Source organism: Moschus berezovskii, chromosome 20 (assembly GCF_049115385.1).
Source record: "Moschus berezovskii isolate FMDL1 chromosome 20, NW_MosBer_1.0, whole genome shotgun sequence".
Taxonomy (NCBI): domain Eukaryota; kingdom Metazoa; phylum Chordata; class Mammalia; order Artiodactyla; family Moschidae; genus Moschus; species Moschus berezovskii.
In genome coordinates this window covers 63,143,273-63,157,613 of record NC_142479.1, presented here as the reverse complement: position 1 = coordinate 63,157,613, position 14,341 = coordinate 63,143,273, and the positions used below count along the sequence as shown (strand labels likewise).

General features: G+C 49.2%; 1 protein-coding gene across 3 annotated transcripts in view; it reads left to right on the top strand.

Annotated features, from left to right (window-relative positions):
- The window catches only part of RPTOR (regulatory associated protein of MTOR complex 1), a 325,518-nt gene that overhangs the window by 218,432 nt on the left and 92,745 nt on the right, over window positions 1-14,341 (top strand). For all 3 annotated transcript variants that reach the window (XM_088829259.1, XM_088829260.1, XM_088829261.1), the window contains 3 exons: window positions 3,670-3,770; window positions 4,262-4,406; window positions 13,305-13,380. In XM_088829259.1, the coding sequence (XP_088685385.1) occupies window positions 3,670-3,770; window positions 4,262-4,406; window positions 13,305-13,380 (322 nt within the window). The remainder of the gene's footprint in view (window positions 1-3,669; window positions 3,771-4,261; window positions 4,407-13,304; window positions 13,381-14,341) is intronic.

Sequence of the window (14,341 nt, the reverse complement as noted above, 5' to 3'; positions counted from 1 at the left end):
TGGGGGTCTGGGCAGTGGCTCTCCATGTCAGCCACACAATCTCATGGCGTTTAGGGAGCTACTGGCCAAGTGTGAGCAGCTGTTCTTAAGCAGGGAAGTAACGTGAGTCAGATGTGTGGGCTGTGAGCTCGTGCGTGTGCTCAGCACTCCACCAGAATCTACGAGGAGATTGATTTATATCGAGGAAAGTAAGTCATTGCCCACAAGGAATTTATTACCTAGTTACACAGATAATCAACATGCATGGAGCAATAGTGAATAAATGAAAAGTAGTGATCGACAGGCTGCCAGAGGAATTCCAAGGGAGATGCTGTTGCAATGAACCTGAACACAGGCTGTCATGGTCAGAATGTCTTCATGGATAGGGAGGTTGGGCTTTGCTTGTGAAGACTGAACCGGAACCAACCCAAGGCAGGTGGGAGGCTATTCCAAGTGGGCAAATGAAAGGAGACCGAGTTTGATGTTTTTGTCCAACTGTGAGGTTATGGACCTGACCAGAGGGATCTAGTTTCAAAGTTTAATGTGTCAAACTGATGGCATTGAAGCCAACTGGGAATTTTGTACCTAACTCCAATGACAGTAGTTTCACCCTTGCTCCTTGGAGACCTCACAGTGGCCATTTAGGAAGGCAAAGACTGCTAAGAAGCTGGTGGCTCCCAGTCCTCATCCTTCCAGTCATCGGAACTCCACTTTCCTTAATTCCAAGCAAGATTTTGTTGAAGTAGAGGGAACTAAAATATCATTTGGAAACATTGCAGCAGTAAACAGAGAACCCTGTAGATTTTTGAATAAAGTTATACTAAGGGCCATCACCCTGCCCAGTGTGCATTGGATCAAGAAGGCTGTTGAGGATACCTTTGCAGTGAGAGTGGTGAGCAAAAGGCAGTGGAAGAGATGCCTTGCAAGAAGCAGGAAACATGAGCTGCACTTGGGGCAGAGACGAGTGGGCTGTGTCTCAGGGTTTGAGCTCTGACAAAAGGGAATTGATGGGGACTCTTGGAGCGAGGACACATACTTCAGGGGAGAAGAAGATGGCAGTAATGAGGATGAGCTTGATTTTAGACGTGGTCAAATTTGGGCTGTGAAGACAGCAAGCAAAGGGTAAAGGCAGGTACCTTGTGTTGGGTCATTTTGTAAGATCCAGAAGCAGAGTGGCCATTGCTGGAGTCAGGCTCTAGACGGCGGGCAGTGCTGAAAGCCGTAGGTGAGCCCAGATGTCGGGGGAGGTGAGAATAAATCCAATGCCTGATAGCGGTGATAAGGAGTCTGAGGAGGTGGCATGCATTTTCCAAGGAAGTGTCTGCTGCATCTCCTTTTGAAGTGCTATCCACTTTATTTTGGTCCCCATTTTGCATATGAGGTTAGTCTGGGTGACTCAGAGCAGAGGAACAAGACACCAGAAGTTACCCAGACATGCACAGCTGGGACTAGAGTCATTTTTCCTCATCTCCCAATTCCATCATCTGTTCCTAAACTATAACTTTAAACTCTTTTTCTTTTAAATTTTAATTAATTAATGTATTAGTTTATTTATGGCCGTGCTGGGTGTTCATTGTTGTGCACGGGCTTCCTCTAGTTGTGACTACTCTCTACTTATGTAGGGGCTTCTCATTGCAGAACCTAGGTGCACAGTCTTCAGTAGTTATAGCATGCGGGCACAATAGCTGTGGCACACGGGCTTAGTTGCTCCGAAGCATGTAGGATCCTCCCAGACCAGGAATCGAACCCATGTCCCCTGCCTTGTCAGGCAGATTCTTAACCACTGGACCCCAGGGAAGCCCTAAATTATGAAACCTTGTGCTTTTCATGTAAAAGCTAACCTGTGATTAACACTGTGGGTTTAACTTTTCAAAGAACCGTTTTGATTATTAATGAAATTGGGGGAAGGGTGCAGGTGAAAGAAACTTCAGTAACGAAACGTGTCCTGGACTTGAGGCTCTGTGCTAGACCTTTCTCCGTGGTCCTGCGTTGCTGACCAGATGGCTTCCAGAGTGGGTTGGGTTTTGCTGTTCCTTAGGATCAAATCCAGAAAGGAAAACAGGAACAAGTAGTTTCTGAAGTGACTTAATTCTGAATGATGTGGAAAGAAAGGTAAGCGGGATTCACTTCCCAGTTGTCGTCCATTCCAGGCTGCCGAATGCAGAAGGTGGGTCTCGCAATGATTGGTTGATTATTAAGATTGAATGATTCCTAGGTTGTCTGGAATCAGTTGGGCAGATGGCTTGGTCTGTGATTTCATGATGAGCTTAGTGAAAAAACATCAGTAGAATTTTCAGGAGATCTTAGTGGGAGTCTAGTTTTGTAATTATCTGCCGGCAATTGTCATAAGGTGAGGGTTTTCAAAACCCACCTAAATGCACACTGACCTCCACCTGACAAACAGTGGCCTCCGCTCCTCCGACGTCTCAGCTGTGTCACTTCACCTGACTCAGGGGGCACTGTTCACGCCCCTGACATCCTTGGTCTTGATTTGAAAATAAACCTCAGCAGACCTTCATCCAAGAACGCCATCCTGTCTCCACCAGCTGCCCACCAGCTGCCAGGGCGAGGAGGCAGGTGAGCAGGGAGAGTGTTGCCACTGCCTCACTGTGGGGCTTTCCTCCTGATCAGCTTTCCTTGGGGGTGTTCTGTGTAATTATGTCAGCATGGTTATTTTTCCTACTTCTTTACTGAATGTTACAAAGCAGTCTTTTTCCCATATCATTAAAATATTCATAAACAACATTTTACTGGCTTGTAGTTATTTCATCGTGGTTGTTTCTTAATTAATCATTTCTTTATTATTGGTCACATAGGTAGTTTCTCCCTTTTCACTGTTACGAATAAAACACTGGAAAAATATAACTTGTTTCCACATTCTTAATTTCTGGTTCAAGACTGATTCCTAGGAGCAGACTTAGTGAAGAAAGGATACAGACCTGAAGAATTGTGCCACCATACACACCCAAGGTGTTGTGTGTGAGTGGCCACAAGCGGAGCATAACTCAAGAGTGTTGCCTAGTCATCCATTGGGTTTTGTCTTGCTATCTTCAAATTTCCCTGTGGGGGTGGGGAATTAAGCCCAGCTCCCCTCACGTGCCCACTGGGAGGCTTGGGCTGCAGCTGGCCTGCCTTTCATGTCCTCACAGCTGGCATTTTCAGCCCAGCGATGCTCACCCTGTGAACTTACGAGGTAGAATCTCGGCCTGAGTAAGTTTATTTGAAGTTGAACAGATGAATGTGTGGTGAAGAGCTAGGCCCACAGCAGAGGTCTGGCCGTTGCCCTTGGCTTCTGGGAAGTGACCTATGTCCGGCCCGATTAGGAGTGTCTTGATTCAGGTACAGGGCCAGTCCACCCAGAGGCTGAGAGCAAGCCTGTGGCGGGCTCCAGGGCCCCAGGGGCTCCCTGGTCAGAGTTGCTTTGCGCCTGCCATCACACATGAATGCTGGAGGGGCCACACCTGCTCCTTCTATACAGATAGGGAGGGGAAGAAAGTGAAGTGGAGGCTGAACTTTAAGATGTGAGGTTGGACATCCAGGAGTCTCAAAAATCCCAGAGAGGCAAAGAGGTCCTCCCAGCATGGCCAAGCCTCCCCACCCCTGGTCTGTTGCTGTCCCCTCACTCCTTTTCCCGCCGCCTCCTCCCTCCATCACCTGTTTCTGTTGCTGTGACTGTTTTGTGTCTTCTAGGATTCCCGGGCGCCTGAATGATAGGAGGACCCCCCTGGGCGAGCTGAACTGGATCTTCACAGCCATCACAGACACGATAGCATGGAACGTGCTTCCTCGGGGTAAGGTCGCCTGGCCGTGGGCTGGAGGGAGGGCTGCTGCCCTGGAGTCAGGAGACTCTGGCCCTGGGATGTGAGAGAAGTCAGAAGGGAGGACCGTGTTCTCGCAGTGAAGAAACCTGAGGGGATGGGCGGGAGAGGGCAGGAACCCCAGAGGTTCCTCAAGGATGAAGTGCCTCTAGAGAAGCATCTGCTTTGGCCCTTTGTGTTTTCAGGGCATATTCAAGGCTCATCTGTCTTTATGGAACATCCATATTTCTTACAACTGCAGTTACTACTGTAGTATAAGGAGCGTTTGTGTTTTCTGTTGACAGTTGCTTGGGTTCTGCTGTTTCTTACAGATGTAACAGATGTAGGTTACTGCCAGTGGAAAATATGCATGTCAGTCCCAACATGCTTGTGGCAAATTCTGATAGAAGTAACTTTATATATTTGGCTTTAAATGCTGGGCATGAGTCACTGAAGACAAATTCTTCTCTTTTCTCTGCCCTCAGATCTCTTCCAAAAGCTCTTCAGACAGGACCTGTTGGTGGCTAGTCTGTTTCGAAATTTTTTATTGGCAGAAAGAATCATGAGGTCATATAACTGCACCCCCGTCAGCAGTCCACGCCTGCCCCCCACGTACATGCACGCCATGTGGTAAGTGTTTCTTTCTGAACCAGTGTCAGGTGCTCTAAAGAGCGTGTTTTTTCCATTTCTTTCTTTCTTTCTTTTTTAATTTGGCTGCATCAGGTCTTAGTTATGGCACGTGGGCTTAATTCCTCCACAGCGTGTGGGATCTTCGTTCTTCAACCAGGGATCAAACCCACATCCCCTGCAGTACAAGGTGGATTCTTAACCACTGAACCACCAGGGGAGTCCCTCCCATTTCTGAGATAGGCCAAGTGTAAGGGAATTACCTGAGCAAAATAGGAAGACGTGCCTCCAAGTATGGAGTCCTGGGTCGGGCACTCAGCTCTGCCTGAGTCCCCTGCAGAATGGCAGGTGTGCCTGAGGGTCATCCAAGGCCGAACAGGACCAGCGCTTCCAGAGGCCCTGTGGTTCATGGCTCAGATGGAGAGGGCCCGGGGGTGAGTTTCTGACTCTGTCAGGGTTGGTACTGAGGAAAGAAACTGCCAGCTGAGTTCATGAAGCGTGTCTAAGATTGCTCCAGAGATTGAAAACTGCTGGATTCACGACCAGGTCATTTGCATGCTTATTTCATACATGTGTGCACGTATACACACATGCTCACACACACGTGAGTGTGATCTCTGTGACACTTTTATGTTGATTATATATTTCCTTCAAAACTCGGTTACTGTTCCTTACACTACTGCTAGTAGTAAGCACAGTATTATAACAACAGTAATGGAAATTGTCTTGAATCTGGACATTATATCTGAAGGCATTTGGTTTCTTCCCGTTTCCATGCTTTTGTGACACAAGCAGAGTTTGAGGACGTACTGAAAAGGGGCAGTAACAAAGGAAAATGAGTCTGAGTTATATCCATTAGGGAGAAACCCTAATGCGAAATATTTTAGAAGAGTAATTCACTTCTATTTAGCCCTAAAAACCACTTCCCTGATACTGGGAAAGATTGAGGGCAGGAGGAAAAGAGGACAGCAAAGAATGACATGGTTGGATGGCATCACCAACTCAATGGACGTGAGTTTGAGCAAATTCCGGGAGATAGTGTAGGACAGGGAAGACTGGCATGCTGTAGTCCATGGGGTCACAAACAGTCTGACATAACTTAGCGACTGAACAACAACAAAAACCACTTTATGGTGTATTTTCAGATTTATCTGGAGTGGTGGTTTTTTTCTTTTCTTTCCCCTGACTCTAGAAACCCCAAGAACCAAGAAGGAGGTGGTAAACTCCCCTCCTCTCATCCACTTGAGGAATATCAGAAATTAGCATTTTTATGTATGAGATAAATCAAGATGCACTATTCTGCCGAAGCACCAGACTGTAAACAGAAATCAAGTTAAAACATGCCTCATCCATATCCTTTGTAAGAGCTTGCAGCATGAACTAGAGAACAAGTTATGAAGAAACAGAGAAATAGGAGTAGACCGCCACGGAAGAGTTGCTGTGCAGCTGTTTAGATCCTGTGAGAACAGACTGGCAGAACAGCCGATGCAGCTTCCTTCCCTCCATAAAGATTAGAAGTAGGAGCGGGAGTCGGGGGAAGGGGGTTGAAAAGTCTCTCTAGTGCTTAGGATGAATAATTAGAAGACCTATATTTCTGAAAGAGGAAATTCTCAAAACAGCCTTATCCTGTTTAAAAAAAAAAAAAAGAAAGCCGTGTCTTAAGTTCTATTACTTTTGAACCAGGTTTTTATAAAATAGGTATTATTAAAGAGGAAGGAAAAAGCTGAACAGTATCAGTGCTGTGTCTAGTCATGGATAGAAAACTATTTAAATCACAGGAAATGGGCCTCATACCAGCCACCCGGTGTGAAGGTCCTCCTGGGCCACCGCTGTCACTTGGGCTACTGGCCGAGCAGATCCCCCAGGAGACGGAAATACAGGATGGACAGAGGGTACCAGCTTTTAGCAAGAAGCAGCCCAAGTCCTCCTCTCCACCTTGTTGCCCACCCAGTGGCAAGTCCATGGGACAGTCGTCTGTGTGTGCATGTTTCTCTGGATATGAAAGTGCCTCTTCTAAGGTATGCTCAGATGCACAGAGTAATAACAGTGTGTGGTCCTGGAGAAGAGAAGAAAGACCAGAGCTGAGAGCAGACAGAACAGGCAGGGGAGATGGCAGCAGAAGGGGACCCAGAAAGGAGGCACCCGGAGAGCACAGTACAGAACAGTGACACCTGTCTCTTCATCAACCCACAGATCTTTCTCTAGTATTGGCCTCTTAGAACATGTCTGAATCCTGGGATTTGCATAAATACTGTTTAATACAAGGTCCAAATGCTAACAGCAGCATCTCATAATCCTGCCCATCTCTTTTATTGACTTCCATGCCCACCTCGAAAACTAGGAGTATGGCCCTCTCACCTGCGAGTTTAGCTCTCTGTGAGCCTCATAAAACAGATCCTCATTTGTATATATTTGTTGTGCAGAGAAACTTGAGCTAATCGAGCAACCCACAGAGGCCCAGATAAATGCAGGGAAGGATCCTCTGGTCTCCTGGGGCATGTGAAATTGCTAGCAGTCATACATGCACCTTTGGGTCTTTCTGCTTGTCTGGTTCCAACCTGCCTGCGCACTCCAGAGGCCCTCTGCAGCTGATAAGCTCCCTAGGACTTGAGTACAGTCTAGTCCCTCAGGCTGCATGGTCCGCCATCCTGCAAAACACTGTCTGTAGCCTGATACTCTCCCACTCCCTTTTAGGCAAATTCTGGTTGTTGCATGCTGGGTTCCATGGGAAATGGACTCGGAGAGGGGTCAGTGTAGCATGCTGTGAGGGAAGGTTCCTGGAATCACCTCCCTGGATGGGGAGGCAGCCTGACCCCTGACCTGACCTTGACCAGCACATTCCCTACCTGGCAGTGCTGGACCCTGGCATCTCCCACTTCACTCCAGCCCCTGCTGCCCTGTCCACTTTGCATCTGCCCATCCCAGCTCGGGAGAAGGACTCAGCAAGTTACTGAGGAAGAACCAAGGAACAGGACTGGTGAGACAGTCAGAGGCTTTGACAAAGAAAGCTGTTTGTCAGAATGTTAGCTTTAAGAAGGGAAGCTAGAGGCAACCCCAGTACCTAATAGAACAAGGATGTAATTGAAATACATATACTTGAAAACATGCAAGCCACCTTAAAATTTTATGAAGGTTATTTGTTATTTGCAAAATATATGTTAAATGACAAAAACAGAACACCAGATTCTATCAGCAATATAATTACTTCTATGTTATGCATGGGGAAGAGGGCTAGGTAGAATTATAACAAGATGCTAATGGTGTTAATACCAGGACTAGAGGATTGGAGTGAGAATGCTCTTTTTTAAAAGTTGATAGATATTACTCTTGTAATTAAAAATCTACATGTAGTTGTTTTAAACCTTTGAAACACTAAAGCAATTTTTTTAATTAAAGTCATTAAGGCTGAGATATTCGTTGTCAAAAACAAAAAACTGGAGACAGAAGAATCATTGGTTGCTTCTTTGCGTGAAAAAAAAGAGTGTAACTAGTAGAACTCCCTGAGGGTTAGTACCTGCACTTGATCTCATTTGATATTTGATATTTTTTAAATGTTGTGGAAAGAGCTCATTAAAACCCTAAATTGGAAATCACTCAGATGCGTTTGACTCCATCCAGTGTTTGTTACTATACACAGGATTGCTCCTGCAACACCAGCTGCAGCAATAATTTAATTTAGCATGTAGTTGCACACTCACTATGCACAGGGCACTGGGAGACCTTGTCAAGATCGTTGTAAAGATCATTGAAAAGCCATTCTAGGAAAGGTATGAAGTAATGCCTGAGCATTTATTGAATATCAAGCACTGGTGACCCAGCCTGGACACATTGTGTGTTCCCAGGTGGGCATCAAGCCCTTGCACATGGCCCTCATGTCACCACAGACACAGACTTAGGGTTGGACTGTGTGGCTCCTAATGTCGTGTCCACCACCACTTATGGGAAGGGCCCCATCAGGGTGTGGGCATGAAGAGAGGGCTTTTCAGAAACATGCAGGGTGCAGAGCAGGCTGGTACCCAGAGTATGTTCCCCAGTGGGGTGGAAGGAAGGGCCTCAGGCAGTAGGAAATCTCTCTGTCCCTCGTTGGCTCCCATGGCAGACACTTCACGTCCTCTGGGGGCTTCGATGGGGGAACACACAGCGAGTGTGGCCTTCAGACCTCAAAATGAAAGGCAGGGGAGTTGTCAAGGAGCGCGGTGGTGTGGCAAGAGCCGGGCTGCATCATGGAGCCCCAACTGCAGCTTTTAAAGAGCAGCCAAAAATCTGTATTCTCATCTATAATTTCCTTATTTTAAAATGTTGGTATCTAATATAGCATTTTTAAAAGAACATTCTGAGAGCCATACTAAATGCTTGGGGACCAGATGCAGCCAGTGGGCTGTCCACTAGGGGCTCTGGGCCAGGCTGGGATGCCCTGAGTTTGAAATTGGGAGTACAGCTTCTTGGTGGCCCAGGGACCCTGAAATGCTTGATAACCATGTGCAGGGCTTAAAGGTGGGGTGGGGCCAGGGTGCTGTGCTCACCCAGGTCTTGGCGTGGCCTGTCCTGCTCTGCATGTCCATAGCCAAAGGTTCTCCAAGTGGGGATCTTTTTCTGAAGTCTAATATCATGGCTTCCCATCCTTATATTCTGAGAAATGCCAAATAGGTAAGTCTAAATTAGGGCTTTTCATACAGAAATCAGAGGAGATGAGATTTCACGGGAGGAGAATCACAGGCATGTAACACATCCTCCCCCGATGGGGTTCTTCCTAATAGTGCCAGCTTGAGCCTGTAGCCAGATAAATGTTAGTCAAGCCCATTAAAAATGTTGAAAATTACACCATTAACCTACTTTGATCTGTAATCAAATATAAAATCAGGCTTTAGATTGAAAAAGTAACAGGCTCGTAGGAGCATCATCATGCAGTGAAAGAGACACGTCGCTCAGAAGCCAGATGGCAGGTCCCTGAGACGTGGGGGCCAACCAGAGCAGCCGGCGCCCTCTCAGCACGGGACTTCTCCATAGGAGCAGCACCGCGGCCTGGGCCTCCAGAGGATGACTCCCCCCTGACCAGAGGGACAGCGGCTCCTCCTGGAGGGTCCGGCACTTGGGCTAGGAATTTCACAAGCCCTCCAGTTGGACCATGCTACCGTGTTGTAGATCTAGGGAAGAGGAAACCACTCAGGGTGGGTGGTAACCTTTATTTATTTATGAAGTCATTCAGAACTGTCTCATGCCAAGTCAGAGACCACAGATACTTCGTATAAACGCCAGGTCAAGCAGCTGCATATGGCATGCACCCCATCAAGGGACCCTGACTTGCTTAGGATGGATAGACTCCCAGGTGTTTTCCCTCCTCACCTGGAGGTAGACAGAGGTAGTGGTTAGAATACAGGTTAGGTGGTAATACCAGATCCAGTGGCTTTACAAACGGGAGTTTGTTCCTCTTTCCTGTATAGCCACGTGTCTCACTTGAGCGACACAGGTCACCACTCTCCCCGGTGGCTGTGTGAGGCACCTGGTCTAAGTGGCTGGGGGTGTGACCTCCGTCATGGGTAGCAGGCATCCAGCTCTCAGTCCTGTCCTGAGGGGAGACGGGAGAACTGTGATGCAAAGGCAGCAGTGTGTGAGGCCTGGAAACCGGAAAGGTCATGTTCTCCTGCACTCGGGTTCACCAGCCGCCCCTGAGGTCTAGGGTCCTGGCCGGTGAAGCATTGCCGTGGGCTTTTAGCAGAGTTCATTCAGGTGATGAAACCCTCGACAACAATGCCCACAGCTCTTTCTCCCACCTGGTAAATTGACCAAAGTCTGTTCATCCCTAGGGAGTGCACAGCCAAGGTAGTTGGAAAGAGCATTCCTAATAAATAATTTACCATCTAGTTACTGTGTTCCTTGGGTGGTGATGAAGAGGCTGAATTTTCAGCAGGGGGAGGCAGGGAACAAAGCCTAACAAAAATTGAGGTTAAAACATGAAGTCATACACATCCACACTTTGCTTCAGGCGGGGGGCACCAATGATGAAATGCTCAGCGCCCGGCTCCTGTTTAATTTTTGATGTGAAGCCATCGGGGAGCCGTTCGCCTTCACTTTCAATTTCAGCAGGTCCTGAAACCTTGCGTTCCTCCGCGGTAATAACCTGTGCTTTCCATCCCATCAAGGGAGCCTGGCTGACTGACTGATCAGTGCAGATGGAGCCGGGTGCTCTTGGAAGGCGCTTCTCACGGCCCACTCCTTGGGCACCTGCCATCTTAGGCCCGTTTCCTGAAAACCCGAGCTCTTGCCTGGATGGCACGTTCTCTAGGCCGTGATTCATCGGCAGCCCACGGCTCAGGGCCCCGCTGCTCTGAGCCTCGGGGGCGGGGAGCCCGGGGTCCTCCCTCCAGGGGGTGGGGGGTGCAGCTGGCGCGGTTGGTCCCAGGGGCTGTGGGAAGTGCGAACGCAGACACCTCCCAAGTTCCGCGCTCGCCTGGGTGCCAGCAGCCCCCCACCACAGCTCAGGGTTTTAAGGACTCGCTTTCCCACTTTCCCTTAGTGAGAATCCCAAATTAAGACTCCAAGTTCGTTTTGATTTTACCCTAGAAAATGTAGCCAGTTTTAACTAACTGAATAGATGCTCAGCAGAGGGTACTTTCGTGCTGTTGAAAAGGCCGCCGTGTGATCAAAGGCTTGATGGGAACTCGGAGGTCCTCAGCCTGACCCTTTCCTTTTGTACTGTCAACAACCACAGGCCCCAAAGAGAGACCGGCTTGCCCAGCGCCAGCCTGCGCTCTCTCCCGCCCCTGCCTGGGGCTTCCCTGCAGCTTCACTGCGTGCTGGTAGTCTGTTTGGCCTCTTGGTGTCCAACAGGTCTGCAGTGCTCCCCCACATCCTCCCTCCTCCCCTGTCCTCCTCAGTGCCTTAAACGGAGCCCCTTGTCCCCACCCCCTCTCACTTAGGCAGCTGTGCCCCTGCAGACATGGCCCCTCCTCGCTCCCAGTGAAGCAGGCAACACACCTCCTTCCTTTCAGGCCAGGAGTCTCCTCTGAGCTGCTTTTCTGGCACAGAAATGTGCAGCTGGCAGAGGACTCGACCCTCCTCAGTGGCTGGACCCAGGTGGGGGCCAGCCCTTAGGAGGTGGCAGGCCAGACAGCCCACACTCCTCAGACGATTGTCACCCAGGGCTTGCCGCAGCTTCATCGGGTTTTGTTTTGCTCCTTGGAGAGGTCTGAGGGCAGTTGGTCTTGCCAGGGCAGCCTAGTTTCTGATACTTTGTCTAGGACACCCATGCAGGGATATTATTAACGGTTTACAATTCTTCTTGCCTCCTGAATTTGAGGAGATGGTTCTGAAAGAAGGCATGGAAGTCTGCTGTACAGAAGGCACAGTTTCCTGGTGCCCCCCTACAGTGAAGTGGCTGTATCAAGACCGCCAATTGCCCCAGACCCCCCCCTGCCCACAGCACCTCCCCCATCTGGCTCACTTTTCTTCTTCTAACTCCTGAAGTTGAAACTTTTAATTTGATTAAATAGAACGAATCTTCATAGAGCTTAATTACAATAATTGACTTTGCTTCTGTCTTAACAAAGAGTAAGCGGCTCCCTCAACACCACAGAATAACCATCTCGCCTGCAGTCTGGGCACTTATTGAGCATATGGGAGCTATTTATTGCCCGTACTTTGAGGCACTTTTGATTATCTCCTGATTACCTCTTAATTAGATTGGAGGGGGAAGGGCAGGCTTGTGCAGAAGGGGCCAGTCTCGGCAAAAGAAAGATATTCCATGTACTCAAAAAAGAGTTTTCTAGTCTTTCTGTTCATCTTCCGTTTTGTTTTTCTGGATGTTTTTCTTTTTCATTCCTGTTTTGACCATTTATGAAGACTCATGAGAAGACCCTCTTGCACACAAACAGGCAGTTATTAGTCTAAATAAACCTAACGTGGAATCCTTGTATGTGTCAGGGCATTGTAGTAGGAGGAGACTGCCATACCAGAAACAAAACCCCTTGTTCAGAACATCACTTCCAAGAGGAGCACATTTCTTAAAAAAAGGGAGGTCTGAGTCAGAGAATCTCTATATCCTTGGGAATCCACACTTAGGTTGAGACCGCAGAGAAAGGAAGAGGCTTGTTTGTGTCCACTTTAGAATCAATGTTGGATGTTGCCCGGAAACAACAGGCCTCTGTATGTGTCCCTCGATGTCCTCCACCTGCTGCACCCTGTGCAGGAGACAGTCATTAGCCCACCTCACAGGCGGTGAAGCTGACCCTTGGGAGCTGATGCCACGACCCAGTCAACATGGCTTTGTCATGCACGTCTTGTAGCGGGCGGAGCCGGGTCCAGCACCACAGGAAGTTGGAGAAGGTGACCAGGCCCAGCCGTCGAAGAGGTTGCCCTCTCCCCGCATACAGGGCACCACCTGTCTCATCCCCAGTGGTTTGCATTGGACACAGGTTCCCACCACCCACAGGGGGGTGCAGCAGCCGCAAGGACCGGGAACAGTTCTAGCTGTGGGTGGGCCAAGGGAGACCCTTTCTCCCAGCCCCACCTGACCTGTCTCTGGTGAAGCGCCTCAGCCTGACCATAGCCTTTCGTGGCCAGTTTGTGTGTGATGCTACCCCAGTCTGGCCACCCAGAGCCCCAGCTGCCGTCAGTGTGGGCAGGCTGCCGCACTAGGTGGGCTCAAATTGGGGCAGAAGCTGTGTTAGTTAGAACATGGTCAAGTCCCTTTATTTTTCCTGAGCGCTTTCTCCTTTTAATTTGAAGAGAAAGGCTGTCATCAACAAAATGGCTTTAGTGCTGCCAGCGGAGAGTTCCTCGCCTCCTGTGCCCCCTACAGGCAGCTCCACCCTGACTCAGCCGCTCACGGGCTTCTCTGCTCAGGGCCCCTGTGGGTGAGCCCGTCAGTTATGCTTCGTGGGTCCCTGTCTGCTCTCTCCCCAGGCAAGCCTGGGACCTGGCCGTGGACATCTGTCTCTCCCAGCTGCCGACCATCATCGAAGAAGGCACAGCATTTCGGGTGAGTTCCATTTCCCCCCGACCCAGGGCATCCTGCTTGGTCCCTGCAGCTGTTTCTCTGGCCACCTGGCCTGTAAAGCCCCTGTTAGGGTGTCAGAGACAGCCCTCACCCACCTGGGAGAAGACTTATTAGCCAGAAGCTTAAAAGATTGCACCAGCCAGGGGTTATTTACAGTTCGATTATGAAATGGGCAGCTCTTAGAGATGTCTTCTCTACAGCGTTGTCGTCCTGCGTCTGCTGTTCTTAGTGTGCACTTCTGATAGCAGGTTCTCAGCCTTTCCACTGTGAACAGTGCTCGGGACTCTCAGCCCTGTGGGGTGTCTGGTCACCAGGTGCTTTTCCAACTAGTGGTCTGCTCATCCTTGAGTTCATCTGGTGTCCCTCGTGGCTCCTGAGGCAAATTGACTCTCCCCTCTCACCAGGGTACTTGGCAGCAACTCACCAAGGGTCTCCTCTTGCCTCCTTTCCCCATACAGCCCCCGTTTTTATTCAAGATTTGTTCATTTGCTGAGTGTTTGCTGTGCATCAGATATCACATCTGGCTGCATGTGGGTGAGACCCAGTCCCTTCTCTCAAGAAACCTGTGAAAAAGAGAAGAACCACCCCTCAAGTTAAGAGCACAGTTAGACGCCCCCCCTCAACCCTGACCCCCCAAGGGACCAGGCAGGCATTCAGGACTAGGGGGGAGGAAGCAGGTGGCTCCAAGCTGTCCCCTGAAGCGGTGGAGGGTGGGGCTTACAGGTCGGAGTCATTGGCTTTTTCTCTCCACGCCATCTTCTCTGGTCCTGTTGAAGAGACTGTAGTGGGCAGCTCAGTTTCCTTATTTTTAAACAGGAATTATAGTTGTATCCAATTCAAGGAGCATATGAGGACTGGAGGGCAGAGCCTGGCACATGGTACCTGCTGAACATGAGGGTTCTTGACCTTTGGTGTAGTCACACAGCTTTGACTGAGGTCAGAG